The sequence below is a fragment of the Micromys minutus genome, assembly GCF_963924665.1.
Source record: "Micromys minutus genome assembly, chromosome: 32".
Classification (NCBI taxonomy): Eukaryota; Metazoa; Chordata; class Mammalia; order Rodentia; family Muridae; genus Micromys; species Micromys minutus.
In genome coordinates this window covers 24,304,079-24,320,422 of record NC_137967.1, presented here as the reverse complement: position 1 = coordinate 24,320,422, position 16,344 = coordinate 24,304,079, and the positions used below count along the sequence as shown (strand labels likewise).

Sequence of the window (16,344 nt, the reverse complement as noted above, 5' to 3'; positions counted from 1 at the left end):
ATTAGGAGCTGCATTCTTATTGAAAACTGATTCTCCTCGCCTGAAAGCTAGGAACTGTCCATAGCTCTTCCATTAGTACTAGGGCATCGCAAAAGAAAGTTGCTTGTCCTACCTAGCATTGTGCCTGTCCTATGCAGTTAACCACAGCTGCTGAGAATTCATGACTGCAGTGGCCCTGTCATAGCCAATAGGTACTCTTTTCCTCTTAGTCACTTCAATAGCAGAATCATTCCAGCAGCTGAAAGATGCAATCATTCCACCTGTTCATCAACAAAGACACACATGAAGACAATATGGTGTATACAAAAAGTTGTGTAGCATTTATCCTCAAAGATCAGAGTTGACACATTCTAAACTATAGATGACCACAGCAGACCCTATGTTAAGTACTATGACCACTCATGCTGATATATGAGTCCATTTGGCTGTAGTAACTACAACGATCAATTACAAACACACAGAAGCTAAATGATAAAGCCAGTAAGACTGCTCAGCAGGCTTCCTAAAAAGCCCAATGACCAAAGTTTAATCTAGGGTCCCAATCATGGAAGGACAGACACGGTCCCAAAACATATCTTCTAACCCCTAAGGAAGTACACATGCTCACTCCAAGACCATATAAATTATGTAATAAAAAATTTAAAGATATTAGAATGATGAAAGACAAGAATGCAATGTGAAAGGTATAAATGTTTGTTCAAGGACACAGTTTTGTGTTTGTGATGAAAATGTTCTGGAGATCAGCTGCAAACATTAGGATCATTGTTCACATGAATGAACTGTATAAACACAATAATTAACAAGGTAAATATTTGGAGTTTGAAATTAGTTCTCAACTTAAATGGAAAAGAATTATGTTTAATATATGAGAAGTTCTGGTAATATTGTATGGAACAGCTACACTGATAATGGTCAGTTAAAACCAGAACTAAGTTTGACTTATAATTTAGAGATACTGAATTTAGGGTCACAATGATGAGTTTATATTTTTGTCTACAAGAAAAATATTGAAGTATATTATTTAGGCATATAATATGGTATATAATACGGTGGGGCTTTGTTTTGATTTGGCTTAACTTATTAATGGTAATCCCATCAGGCAGATATATGATAGTTTCGTACACTCCAGACAGGAGCCTTGACAGCAGTAACAGTGAAAGCCAAACAGAGCTGCGTCTGTTTTGCAGAAGTGGCCAGTTGGAATCTGATAGGTTTCACATGACAAGAGCACTGTATCTGCTCATCTTGAACATAACACAGGAGCTGAGCTCATATAACAACAAGTTTGAGGTTATATTCAGTAAATATGAATATGGAATCAGAAAAATCTGTCATAATTCAGGATATCTTAAGTACAAAGATATTAAACATACTCCTTCACATACATTAAACATGCACTTACTCCTTACTTGTGATTCATTTAATTTTTTTCTAAATCTTCAAGCATCCTTAAAGTAATTTTTTTTCCGGGTAGAAAAATCATCCTATAATTCTATCATTCATAAAACAGTTTAATTTACTACTATCAGTATTCTATTCCACTAATTCTTGTGATCTAGTTATTAAGACACAAAAATAGGATGCTCTCCTCTCCAGACAGATTTACTGAGGAGGAATGAAAAGAATACAATCACACCAAGCTATTTAACGTAAGATGGATGTTACTCATGGCTTTTCCAGCTATTGCAAGGTGCTGGGCGTGATGCCCTGTGTCATCAGTAAAGGAAAATGTAGAAACCAAATAAATCTTTTTAAAACTAAAAACTAGAAAGAGACATGCAAGAAGAGCTAGACATAAGGTAAATGATATGGAGATATTCAAAGAGCCAGAGGCAAAGTGAAGAAAGAAAAGAAGAGAATGAGGGGATAGCAGTTAAAACAGAGACTCAGTAGACTAAAGCAGGAAGAGGCTCACACAGCTTAGGGAGGTTTGGAGACAGTGGGCTCTGCTGAGTTGAAAATATTCAAATTAATCCAAAGGCCCATTCAAGTCCCTACTCTTTAAACCACAACAGGGTTCTGTTTTCCTATTCTACTTACTGTCTATCCCCCTCCCCATCTCTTCCTCTTCTTCACTCTCTCCTTTCCTCATTCCCTCCTTTATTCCTTTTTTTCTTCTTCCTTTTCCATAGAGCGTTTGAAGAATTTCACAGTAAAGATTTTAAGTACCAAATAAAATAAAAATAAAGTCACTCGGAAAGAAAATAAGATAAGGAGTGTGGCTTCTCCAAGAAGGGCTTCTTCAAGTCTTCCAGGTTTCTTTCTAGTTTTAAAAAACTAAAGAAACCATGATTTAGTATATTTTAACCATCTATTCTGGAGATCTTGGTGCTTCTTTTGGTCTTCCTCTCCCATTTTGTTCTCTTGGATTCCTTGGTCTTCTCTCTTCTCACCTCCTTTCCCCTCCTCTCCCCTCCCCTCCCCTCTCCTCCCTTCCTCTTCTCTTGCTCACATTGCCTCTCTCTGTTCTCATGGTCAGGTTCAGTCTACTATCCATGTATAATGGCTATTCCTGGTTTTTAAAGGGTAGAATAAAAATCTTACTGTTAATGGAGGAGGCTGGAGTGAAAAATCTGTAAAACTCATCTTACCAATGAGAGCAGGGAAGAGGAGCCCTGTCCCACCTGCCTCTGCAGACAAGAGGAAAACAAAGCTCTCTGCTTGAACTCAAGACAACACTGATGGTGATAATACAAATTATAAAACCTGGGGAAAGAACTGGAGTGATTGTTTATTATTTTCTGGCCAGTTTCTAAGACTATCACTCAATATGATGATGAATGGTCTGGGTTAAATGCTTTGTCTTCTGCTGACCCCGGCTCAGACTGGAATGCTCCAGCAGAGGAGTGGGGGAACTGGGTAGATCCAGCTTAGACTAGAATGCTCCAGCAGAGGAGTGGGGGAACTGGGTAGATCCAGCTCAGACTGGAATGCTCCAGCAGAGGAGTGGGGGAACTGGGTAGATGAAGAAAGACCTTCACTTCTCAAGTCCTGGGAACCTATTTCTAATAATCAACAGGTTTCAGATGATGATAAAGAAAAAACAGAGAGGGAACTCTACCAAGTGGACAATATAAAATGAAAACAATATCACAAAAAAGAAAAAGAATCAAGGTGAAGTTAACCGTTTCATACAGGGCACAGAAGAACGAGCCAAAGGCTACTCTCAAAGATGGGGAAAAGCACGGTCCAGCTGCAGCACAAGTCCCAAGGAGGCAGCGTACACACTCTTTGCCTGCTTTCTCCGCCTGCTCTTCTCAAGTGCCACAGATGTCACAAGGCTCCCCTGTCACAGGCCAGATCTGAACTAACTGTGAATTGCCAAAACAAATACAAAAAAAAAAAAAAATGGAAAATGTAATTTCTTTTTCCTGAATAGGACATGTGTTTAAAAACACTGGCTTGAAGATTATGCACTTTATGCAATAATTTGTAAGCATGCACAGAGTTGTATATACATTTAAACTAAGTTTTAAAATGAAAATGAACACAAACACCATAAAATAAAATACAAGGAATGTTAATTTATGAAACTAAGTGGTCAACAACATATATTCTGTAGTGCTGGAAGACACTTTGGGGAGTCTTTTTTTTTTTTTTGGTATAGAGTAGAATGTATTCAGGACATAGGGAGGCAAGTTAAGAGGGTAGTAAAATAAGAGAGAGAGGGGGTGGCGAGGGAAGAGGAGGGGGGAGATGGAGTAGAAGCCAGGAGCAGGTGTAGACAGAGGGGTGAGGTGAATAGGGAGAGAAAGGACAAAAGGGAAAGAGGGTAAGAGAGCAAGAACAGGAGACTCTTTTCCACTGAGAAAGTATCTTAATTTAAGAATATTATGCTGGTTTTACAACAGTTCTCTGTTTATAAGTGATTGTGCCTTGTCTCATCTGCAGCTGAGGAATAATGGGTTCCGATTAATGAGGAGGCTGCCTCAATACCAGTAGGCAAGTCCTTGGGTCTTACGTATGAACTTAGGCGATTTGGATCTGTTTTAGGCTTAAATCAAATGCGTACTCTGCCATATCTTATGTCTTTGTTGTAATGATTTGTTTTAAAAAATCACGAGAGCAAATAAAACGTCATTTATCATTTAACTGAACTGCCTTGGTTTAGTTTATAGCTCTTTCAAAGTTAATTAAAACATTGAAAATGCAACTGACAGACCCTGAATTGCTTATAAGTTATTTCTGACAGTCTTACATTACTTGATTTAAAGTAACAGTATATTTTAAATGAAGAAAGGTAAACTATATTATTGATTTGATACATATAAGGCTAAGACTGACAAATAATGCTCTTGTTTATGATTTAAAGACATTTTAGGCAAAATCCAACTTACTTTTGCCCTCTCCCTTCCAAATTCCCAATGTCTACTATTAGTTGCTGGTAATGTTTTCTCTTAAGAATGAAGTAATTCACAACTTTTAAACATGAGAGACGATGGAAAATTAGTCAGACAGCTTTAATTGACATTCTCTTGACACCTCCAGTTATAAGAAATACATTTTTTAATCAGCTTTAACCTGTACTGCATTGGGTATTCATCAATTTCTTGAAGGGGCTTCATGTTTTACAAAAATTTTCATGTAGCTTGAAACTGTGTTGATTTAAATGATGTGTGATCTGTCACCATCCTCAAGCACCATGTGATCCCTAGGAAACTGGCAGGCCTCTCTCTAACTGCAAATAGTACATGCTCGGCCATGTCCGTTGTAAATAGTGGTTTGTTTTCTAGCCGCACCAATGACACTGTTTAAAAGCTATAATCAAGGGCACTTATCTTCCTATAAAATACTGTTTTTATATTTGTCTATAGTCTGAGCTACTGTCCTCATCGATCAATATTAGGGTGTGTGTCCAAAAACCCATCCCTTGTGGATGAAGCCCGGTGTTTATGTGGTTTGTGGGCAAGGCTTAGGTATCCTAGTAAACTTAAAACCAGGCATGTGAGCCTGACTTTGCTCCATGGCTTTACTTCCCCAGTGCTGGGGATTCAGGGTTGCTCCACTTCTTCAAGCACTACTTTCCCTTCTTTTGTATCTTTGCCTGTTTTGTTATTTCCTTTAGATGTAGTGTCTCTCTATATGGCCCTGGCTTTATCGCTTGCTCAGTAGACTGGACTGGCTTCATTGTCACAGAGTCCTGAAATTAAAGTTAACTTTAATTAAAGGTGTCATTGGTTTTCAAATTTCAGTTTTAAAATGCTTCTGCTAAATTTATAGCAGTACTTCTGTGTTTTCTATAGATCAAAATGACATGTTGCTATTTTTGATAATTGTTGAATTTTTAAAAATGTATGAGATTATTTCAAGCTAGGAGAAAAACTGCAAAATGTGAATAAAAACTTTTCTCACTCAACTTTACTCAGTGTAGATGAGACTCTGTTCTGAACGTTCTGAAGACAGAATGCTTGTCTTTCAAGGACACATACCTAGCATGGTTTACACTATACTCACAAAGAGCTTATAATGTTATTTCCACCCCCAAACAACATCACACCATATAAGCCCCTATGAACTGTCAAATCCAGATTACTATATCCATTATATTGTTATATTATATTATATCACATTATATTATTATACATGTAGACACATTATCTCTTAGCACATTTCATATTTTCCCAACAATCATAGTGCCACCTTTTGTGGCACAAGAAAGCATTCTGGTGAAATCCTAAGCCAGGATTTAATGTAGTATTTAGCAACATTCCTTCTTTAAGAGTATGTTTACATCCAAATTTTATTTCCTGGAAGACAGATTCCATAATGAGACAAACTACTGCCCAGAAGATAAACAAAATGAGAACAAACATCTTCAGATGTTTGGAGCTAGTCGTCAGATAATAATTTCGGAAATATCCAGAGAAAGTTCACAGATAATTTAGTAGACAAGAGACTGAGAATTACATCAGAAAAGATTTAAAAGAATGTTCAGGTTTATACAAAGAAAAATAATAAAAACTGCCCCTTTTGTGAAACGGGAAAATAAAAGTAAAAATGAGATCTGAATGAAACCTAAGGAAGTGTGGGTACAGACTGTGTACACACACTTGAGTCCTCTCAGTGGTGTCACAATTTGGAAAACAGTGTGTCAATGCCTCTAAGAGCCAGAATTGGAACTTTCCTCGTGTGGCTTCATTTGTTAACATGTCTCCACTCAGTACGGAGAGGATGCAGCTCTTAGCTTCATTGGCAAGGACTTTGGTTATTAGGATGTGCATATTCCAGAGGACTGGATGATCACACGCAAAACTGACATTTTGTCTTTACACAAACAAAATATTCCAGGAAAACTTATTATAAATTATGTTAGTAATGTGACTGCTCTGTAGAAAAGAAGCCAAAGATATATTTTCTTGAAGAAATAAATATACAAAGAAGCATAATTTTACCCAATTAAAATGTTTTGATGTACCTTCTAGAAAGTGGATGTTACTGACCATGGTGTGGAGAAGCTGCAATCATTAATATCGACATAGGAGTAAAATGAACCAACTAGGCCACCGGACTGTGGTGGAAAGTTTTAGTTATTTTTTTAACTTAAAGACTATATTGTCCATACTAAGGAATTTCGATGTGGTATTTTCATACATGTGCATTATATGCCTGTGTCATGTTATCTCTTCAGTATGTCATCTATGTTCCCATTTTCTGCTCTCCAGATCTTTTCCTCATCTCAGAAATTGCTACTGTACTCTGATACACGTAATAGAAAAGGTAACACTTGCCCTTCTGAGGCTACTTTCCGTAAGGTGACCTGCACTTCCATAACTTTTAGAACATTTTCAGACCAATGGTGACATTTGGAGGATTGTTATGTCTGCATACGAAGACAACAGCTTGGGGCTGGAGAGCTGGCTCGGTGGTTAAAAACAGGTAATGATTATCTAGAAGATCCAGGGTTTACTTTCAGCATTCAAAAATTGCTCAAAACTATGAGTAACTTCATTCCTAAAGTGTCACACCCTCTTCTGACATTTTCGGGTATTTTATGCATATGGTATAGACATACACAAAGGAAAGATACCCACACATATAAAACAAAACACGTCAGTGCGCGCGCACACACACACACGTTTACTTTCCTGACACATGTCTTCTCTTCTTGTTGTATTTTATCATCTTCATTTATATAGTTTACTGACATGTAGAAATTTGTATAATGTGATAAATCTATAATTTCTATAGATAAATTTATTTAAAAAATACACATTATTGGAAAGTACATAAGTAAAATACTATGATCAAATGACTGAAAGAGTCAGTTACTGGAAGCTTGGTGTTTTCATACTATTGCCTTAGCATCCTCTGATAGATAAAAGATCATTCATATTTAGATGTAAAGAAACAATGGGAGAGTCTGTGCCATACTTGAAGGTAGCTACCTTTTACAGCAGCAGGTTAAGGCAGGCTGGAACTCAACTTCCTTTGCTAATGAGACCATAGAAACAACATGTGGAAAGGTATCTTTGTAGAAATAGAAATACACGTAACTCTCCGTAGCTTTGGGTATGTGGAGTAGGTTGTGAAGATGACCACAATGGAAGAAAATGAGGAAGATGACAAATGTGCAGAGCTGGATGAGGACTTTGGGCAGCTCTGTCCTCAGATAAGAATTTTAGAAAGTACTGAGTATTGTGTCTGTAGAGGATGTGCACCATGAAGACACACGAGTCCAAGACAGTCCTAGGACACATAGGAGCTGTTAGGATGACTGTGACTGCCTGGAAGCTAGTCCAGAGACACATGGTATACACAGATGTCCCCCTTGTTATTAAGTATCAATTTATATCCAATATCATCTAAGAAATCTTTAAATTCAAAATCAAACCTTGTCTTGTGCCTTTTGAGATGATAGACAAGCAGCTGATAAAAGTCATTTGCTCTATAATCATGTGTTTGGGCATTAAATGCTTCCCAGGAAACATGAAAAAGATATGCAAGCGCTTCGAGGAACTGCCAAGGATTCCCACTGAAACCTGGGGAAAGGGGTGAATTCCCATTGCCAAGTTTGCAGCAGCCATTTTTATTCCTATTAAAAAAATAAATTTAATGCAGTCAACAAACCATAGAAATGCATTATAAGTTTGCATTATTACATGAAGTTGGTTTAAATAAAAGTCATTGCTTTGCTGTATTTACATAGCTTTCTCTGAAGAAATATTTAAAGATTGTTCGTTATAAAAGTAAATGTTCTCTAGTATTTAAATGAAAAGTGATAGATATGTTCGTGAGCCACTGGCCACAGCAAGGTGCTGAATTCAGATCCCACGTAAAAGCAGTATGTACTCTTATCTTCTGACATGACTCCCCCATAAAGAAAATACTTAAAACTAAAGTTGAGAAAAAAAAGAAACCTAAAAACTCTTATCCTCAGACATATCTCTATGACAAGAAATGTAACTCCAGAGATACAGAACCATCAACATTTATTGACTACTGGGAACTCAGATTACAGCCAGTCTTTAGGCACTTAGAACACTTTAGTGAACAAACTGACAAAACCCTCATTTTTACCCTCACATGCCAATGGCATGGGACTACACATGGAAGGAACAATCTGAATGTTAAATGAAACTTCCTCACTGGCTAACTCTTGAGAAGCTACATGCCCCATCATGTGCAGAGGAGACACTGAGGCTGAAAGAAACCCTCCTTGTCTCTGGTGAGGATGGTCCACAGTTCACTCTGATTTGTGGAACTTCCTCAGGTGACGATGGTATGTGGATGACTGGCGAAAGGTACTATTACACATGGAGCAGGAGTAAGGCTTCTCTCCTGTGTGAATTCTCTCATGAGCCTGCAGGTTGGTCTTGTATCTGAAGGCCCTTCCACATGTACCACATGGGAAAGGCTTCTCCTCCCTGTGCATGGCCTCATGAAACCGAAGTTCTGAGCCTTCACGAAAGCCTATCTGGCACTCCTTACAGAAAAACGGCCTCTCCTTCCTGTGTGTTTTCTGGTGGATGGAGAGGTTGCAGGGATATTTGAAAGATCTGGGACATTGCTCACATTTGTATGGTTTGGGGTCTCTCTGGAGTTTCACCTGGTAACCCTCAAAGGTGGAATTTGCCTCATGATGCTGGAAAAGAGGGGCAGGCTTAGGGGTATGCTGCTCTGACCTGGAGAGGAACCCTGCTACCTCCACAGGGACAACATCAGAAGAAGCTGCCCACAGGGACTCTTCCAGGGACCTGGAGGTCCCGCACACTGCAATTCTTAAATCCTGAGGAACAGCATAAGAAACACTTTTCACCTCAGGCTCAGAACACTGTTCTGTCTGTATAATGAAAATGGAATCTCCCTCTTTGGTGAGACTGATGACACCACCAGTTACATCAGTCGTGTTGTGACCATCACCAGTGTCCTCAGACTGCTCTGTCAGTGAGAGAAACACTGGTTGCACCTCCATAAGAAGATCCTCAGATGAAGGTGCCCTTAGGGACATTTCCTGGGACCTGGAAGTACCTTGACCTGCTCTTCTGACAACCTGTGGGATTCCATAAGAAACCTCCCTCTTGTCAAGCTCTGGATACTGCCCTGTCTGGAGAGTGAAAAGGGAATTCCTCCCAGTTCCAACACGATCCATACTGCCATTTCCAACACTAGCATTCCAGGGAGCTGGGAAGCCATCTTCTGTATTTTCACGCCCTATGAAAACAGGACAGTCAGTGGAACTGCACAACTTAGGATCCACACGAGGTCCCTCTTCTGTCCCACCTCCTGACTCACCTGTGGGAAAGAACATATCTTTGGGGATCTCCAAGATTACCCTTGCATTCTCTTGTGTTGGAGTTGCTGCTTTCTGTTGCTCCAAATGTGTGATAACTTCTTTTAATGGCATGTTCTCAGAAAAGAGTGCTTCCTGCCCACACATGGAAACATGGACCTGTAAACAAAACCAGGTAACCACTGTTAGCCTCTACTTTAACATCTAGTCTCTGGTCAATGACGGACCAGCTTGACTCCATTTTTAAGGTTAGAAACCTTATTACAAGGTTAAAACAGAATCACAGCCTTTTTTTTTTATTTTCTGTAAAACTTGAACTGGACCATATCTTGACCCATTTTCTGGAATTTGACATGTTCTGAAACCTATACTCTGACCCTGTCCTGACCTTCACCCTGATAAACTTGGAAATGTTCAGTCAAATTCCTATATAAACAAAAGCCCCCAGATCTTAGATTCCTCATAATCTTGCAGTTTTTAAAGCTCTATAACCCCAGTGTCTGTGGGTTCACTGCTATTTTCTCAAAGCTAATCTCTGAGAAATAGTCTTGTCATACATAAAATAGGGCTTGCTTAATTCAAGCAAAAGTCATGTGACTGTCTTCACTCTCATACATTCCGTGGACTTACCTATGGGACACTGTGATTTTCAGACTTGAATCCTCAGGATGTCTGCATGTACTCCGCAGTAGACACCACTTTGATGTCTTGGCCTCAGACAGACAATTGTTACTTTCTGACTTGGAACCCTATGACCTTCCATTTTCACTCTCAAGTTTAACCTGACTTCTACCCTCATGAGATAAATTTTGAAATGTTCACTTGGATTCCTATATAAACAAAAAGAACCCAAATCTTGGCCACCCCCTGGTCTTGTACCATTTTAAAATATATAGACCCCACTGTCTCTTTCTTCCCTGATGTTTTCTCAAAGCCCATTTAAGAGAAATAGCCCGGTGTGAAAAAAAGTAAAGCTTGCTGGATTCATCCTACAGTTTGTGTGATGGTCTTTACTCTCATTCCTTCAGTGGGTTTACCGATATGTCATTATTATTTTCTATCTGGAATCCTCACGACCTCTACATTCACTGTTGAGAGAACGGCCCCTTGGTGTCTTGACCTCATACAGGCAATGTTGCTTTCTGTCTTGGAACCTCATGGTCCTCCATATTCATTCTAAAGTAGCTGAGGCTTTCCCATCTCCCACCTCTAGCCATTAGTCTGTCAGTGGCCCCTCCCTATCTGTCACTTACCTTTTCTGTCTGAGTGGGTTGTATTTCTAATACCTATATATTTTATTTTGTCTCTTCCATTAAACACTAGCCCTAGAGAACTACCTTTGTTCAAAGATGTCCTTGACAAGAAAGCTTTAATTTGAGGAGGCCATAGTTTATTCATTATTGAGTCCTTAAAAAACTCACACCTGTCTGAAACAAGCCCAACACTCAAATACTGTTGGCACAGATGCACAATGCCTCATCCTAGGAACATGCCTGGATATTATGACAGCAGTTTACTTGGAATTCAATTTTAATAATGAAATTTTGAATTTAAAAAAGCCCAGGTGTGAACTGGAATAAAAGAAACTAAAGGGAAAACTTGTTTATATAGAGTAAAAGAACTCCAACATGCAGTGTGCATGGGGGGTTGTCCACACCTATAATTGTTCACTTGGGAAGAAGAAAGCTTATACTTTACAACTGAATTCTTGGTCAGTCAGGTCTACACTATGAAATCGTACCTCAAATAGGAAAACAAAACCAAACAGAACCCATAAACAAACTGAAATCAAAATTAAAATATATAAAAGAAGAACTGATTTGGAGAACAGTGATCTCTTACAATATGCATGTGGGGTGAGGGAACAATGTCCCCACTTCGGAAACTTCTGCCACTGACTAAGAAACATGCAAATCAAGACCCTGATTAGAAAATTTGCACTGAAGCACCAGGATTCATCAAGGCTTTTCTTATGAGTGTGTCAGGGCTGTGTGTATGTGAGAGCCACCTTCCAACATCAGAATCTACTCTACTGTTGGCAACCTCAGTGTTCCGGACACAGTGTCTTATTGACATGAATAGCCAATTTGGAAAGCTCCGGACACAGTGTCTTATTGACATGAATAGCCAATTTGGAAAGTCAGTCAGTTACTTCAGTCCCCAAATTCTGCCTTTATGTACAGGGATTGAACGACCAAGTATTTTGGGGTTCAGACTTCACTCTAGAAAACCTGACCTAAGGCTGTACTCAGGTTATGGTACAGCAGGTACATAACCTTTCAACACTTTGCAGACTACGGCCCAACAAGACCTGTGTATTCGCCAGTTTCCAGCTTATACAAATCCACACCGCCGGGGACAAGGCCAACGCTAGTTCTTCACTTCCTAACAACCACCAATCAGGAGGAAAACAAGAATTAAGTTTCTGGTTAGTTCCCAGCACAGGCCAGTTATTTTAAAGGCCATAATGCACCCCCCCCCCCAAATCAAATGTGTACCAGGCAAGATACCACTTTCTTGCCTCTATAAATGCTTGCCTGAAATTAGGCTCCACTCTCCTGCTTTGTTAGGGTTGTCAGGTTTCCCAAGAGAACCTAAGGCAATGGCATGGCATTAGGCTCTTTGGTGTTCTTTTGGTTTCACAAACATTTCATATCACAACAGGATCAGAGACTAGTGCTGAGAGCAAGATGCTTAGATGTGAGCTGAGGATCCAACACCGTTCTAATGATTACAGAATGAGTGCCTCCCTGACTGAGCTACCATCCAGACAGAAGACATTTCCTCTAAAACCCTTAAGTTCTTGCCCAAATGTCAACTCCTCAGTCTCTCTAATACCTGTAAATAAATATATTGCATTTAATTAGAATCATCAACCATTTGATGGGATCTTTTCTGATTTATTCATGCTAACTTAGAGTATTGCAAATTCAAGCATGAAATGGTTTTTTGGGGGGAACAATCTCCCTAACAACATAAACTACAACTTCTTGGTACATTTTCCCCACTGACATGACTGTCTTTCCTCCCCACAAAACAGTCCTTATCCCAGGTACTCACCATGACAGGAGGCTGCAAGCACTCATCAGTCAGACCCTCCATGAATCTCCCCATGTTTCTGCCACTGGATTTCCACTTCTCTATCAAGGCAAACTTGTCCTTGCAGTGCCCAGTGATGAGAAACTGCTCCAAGACCAGTTGAGAAATCATCTGCTCCTTGCTCTGCCTTTCTGGCTGCAGCCAGGAGGTAAACATCTCCCAGAGTCTTTGCAGCTCCTGCTTTGCCAGGGAGCCATTGTTATTTGGGGAAACACTGAACTGAGCACGTGGAGAGTGAGAGAGGTCTTCTCCCCACTGCACAGCAGAAGCCTGGGTTAGAATAAACTCTGCATTGTCTAATACAACGTCATTTGATGATGACTTGGGCACGAAGGTTTCTCTGCACCGTGAAGCCATTGTGAAGAGAATCCTCAGAAAAATTCAACTATGGCAATTTGGTATCTGTCTTTCCACAATTGCTGAAGGTGTAAAAGCTATAAAATAAAAAGGAATGAGACGCATAGGTAAAGTAAAAATTCAGCTGTAATTTCTGTCAGAGTTAGTTTACTTGTAACCTGCCAGTTCCATCACTACATTAGGAAGAAAAAATAAAAGACACCTTTTCTGTTGAATGAATCACAGGTGGAATCCTAATCAGCTAAGTATCTAATACAATGCTTGATGCTTCCCTGTGAGGACACATCCTAAGCAAACATAGTATGTCACCGTGGTCAGAGGGGACAGTGAAGATTGGCATTTGTCTTCTGATCCTGTGCTCTCAACATATGGCTCATTCCAAAATTGTTAAACTTCCATCATTGCCAGAGAGTTTAGGATCCCAGGCGCTTCAGAAACAAGGTCAAACCCTTGGAGGTGGAATGAGACAAAGGCAGGAGGCCCTCCTGAATGTGTGTGAATCACAACATAGAAAGACAGGCTGAACACGTCTCGGGAAGCAGAGATAGGCTTGTACTTTATTTGTCAGAAATATGGTTGGCAGAAAGGATGTGATTACTGTAGTCTGGGTACAATCAAACTGTTTTGGCCCCCAAATGACTATTTGGTCTTTCCTTTTCTGTTTGTTTGTTCCTGTGTGTGTGTGTGTGTGTGTGTGTGTGTGTGTGTGTGTGTGTTACAAACGAGTGTCTTGTAGCATACTCTGATTATGAACTTGCTAAGCAGCTGAAAATGACTTAGAACTTCAACCTTGTGGCTTTACCTCCCCAATGCTGGGGTTGTCTCCTAAGAATCATTTTCTTTTATGTTTCAGTTTTGTGAGAAAGTGTCTCTCTAATGCTGGGTGTCCTAGAGCTCCCCATGTAGACCAGGGTGGTTTGGAACTCAGAGATCTGCCTGCATCTATCTCCTCTATGCTGGGGTTAAAGGGGTACGCCATCACTACTGCCGCTCTCCAGGCATTCTGATAGGTTTGATTGTGTGCCATGAAATTACAGAGCAGGATTAACCCTTAATACTTCAGACGGTAGCCTTATTTCAGAGTGCTGAACCTATGTACAGAGTCAGAATTTTAAAACCATTAGTCCAAAGAGGAGTAGCAACTCAGAGATTGAAATTCTGAAGTCTAAAGACCCTCAGACTGCAATACCTACGGATCTGAAAGTTGAAACTACAAGTTGCAGTTTTCATGAGAGAAGAAAAAAATGTCACATATTTAGGTTATAAAAGTGAATTCTGGGAATCAATTAGCCACAGGTACACCAGTGTTTGGATCCAATGTAAAAATTCATCATTTGGCTGAACTGATATTTCCTGCTGATAAAATTCTGAATTTTAATAAGTTAAAGTAATCGTGAACAGAAGAAGCATCCTTATGAAATAATTGTCATGAGAATTAAAAAAATACTCACATACCTTAAGGGAGCCCCCACCCACCCTCTCAGAGAAGAGGTACAGTTGGGAAGGGGTCAGAAAGTGGGGAGCACTGATCAGGATATAAATGAATAAATACACTAATTAATCGGGTAAAACACCATTTGCTGCTGCGTGTAACTATTTTCTTCCTAGTGAGATTTTGTTTATATTGGTGCTTAGAATTAATTTTCACATACCAGAAGCAATACCAAATGTACCACTGGAGAGATGGGAACTGGGTAAAAAATCAACACAGGTTTACACAGCCTTCTAACCCTTGAGGAAAAGAGTCTCCCAGTCACATCTCTTACAGCCCAGGCTTTCCTTGAACTTGATATGCACTCAAAGATGACCTCGAACTTGTAGTACTTGGGTGTCCACCTCCCAAGTGCTGAGACTGCAGGTGAGAGGGGCCCCAGGGATGATGTGTTTGATATGAACACAGAGATTCTGGACGTTAGGCGAGCACCTTGCAGACTGACCTACAGCCTCCGCTCTGTCAGGTATTGTAAAGAGCAGAACGAAGTAAAAAGCCAGTGTGACTCAATCAGCTCAGGAGGGCCATGCTCTAAGGTAAAATGCTGACCCACCCAGCACAAACTGGCCGGGATTGTGGAGCTATGTGGGCTCTCGATGTCTGCATTACCCAACTGCACGGCAGATGTTCTAGTATTTTCTTGCACTCTCCTTAACTCCATATAGATACTCATATTTTTGTTGGATCAATTTACCACAAAGGGTATTTCATTTTGCAAGTCCCCACGTGAAAACAATCAAACAAAAACATGATCCACAGATTAAAAGCACCGTTTTCCGAGGCTGAAAATGCTCACTTGGGAATCAAGGGTTTTCTGCCTGCTTGTTTACTGGTGAAAAGAACACAACACGCTTAGCACCAGAGATCGGCGTGGGGGTGGAGGGCAGGAGCGCTACGCTTGGAGTTTAAAATCAGTGGCTAAAACCAGCACAGTGCAGGCCCAGAGGGATCCCGAGAACCCGACTTCTCTTACACAATTAGCAGTGAGCACGGAACTCCAGAAGACTCGGCAAAGGACTGTAAAGCACCCTGCCCACGCCCAGCCCCGACGGCGGCTGAGTGCAGCCTGCATCCGCCACACAACGCCTCACTTCCATGTACTGTGACCAAATCCTGTAGCGAAAACTGGAGCGAGCCGTTGGCACACGCCCTGTACACACAACAAAGCCCAGGAACCCGAGTCCAAGGGAGTTCGTATAAAACCCACAGGGACGGCGGATGCTCACCCCAGAGCAGCATCAGCTCACGTTCACTTAACTCTTGTCCTCTCCTGAACTTAGGGAGGGTTGTGGGAAATTCCTGGGTGACATCAAGACTTCGTCCCTCGCTGAAGCGCTTTGGACCACCCTCAGCCCTTTGTCCATTCAGGACGTACGTACCGTCCAGAGAAACCTGTCCTTGTGCAGGAGCTGAAGAAGCCGCGTAGGGTGTTTTCCAGAAACTTCGGGGTCTTAGCAAGGAGCGCTGCTGCAGATGCACAAGAAGCCTTTTCAGGCGTTTTCCAGAAATTTCGGAGTCTTACTGAGGAGAGTTGCAGGTGCGTGGGCAAAAGCCTTCTTAAGCGTCTTCCAGAAGCTTCGGGGTCTTGGTGAGCGTGGGCCACAGTGACGTAGGATTGTAGCTGTCTGTTGCGTTTCCTGACTGCTGTGGATATGGCTCCCTCCTT

The 16,344-nt window shown here is 40.6% G+C and overlaps 2 protein-coding genes across 2 annotated transcripts in view; both read right to left on the bottom strand.

Annotated features, from left to right (window-relative positions):
- LOC308413683 (NACHT, LRR and PYD domains-containing protein 4A-like) overlaps positions 1-16,344 on the bottom strand; it is a gene marked incomplete at both ends in the record, with an annotated part of 667,338 nt that overhangs the window by 559,249 nt on the left and 91,745 nt on the right. The window lies entirely within an intron of this gene.
- On the bottom strand, positions 8,684-13,186 carry LOC308414013 (zinc finger and SCAN domain containing protein 4D-like; the record flags this gene model as incomplete). Its single annotated transcript, XM_080909177.1, has 2 exons — positions 8,684-9,889; positions 12,791-13,186. The coding sequence occupies 2 exons, from the start codon at positions 13,184-13,186 to the stop codon at positions 8,684-8,686; spliced, it is 1,602 nt and encodes a 533-aa protein (XP_080765303.1).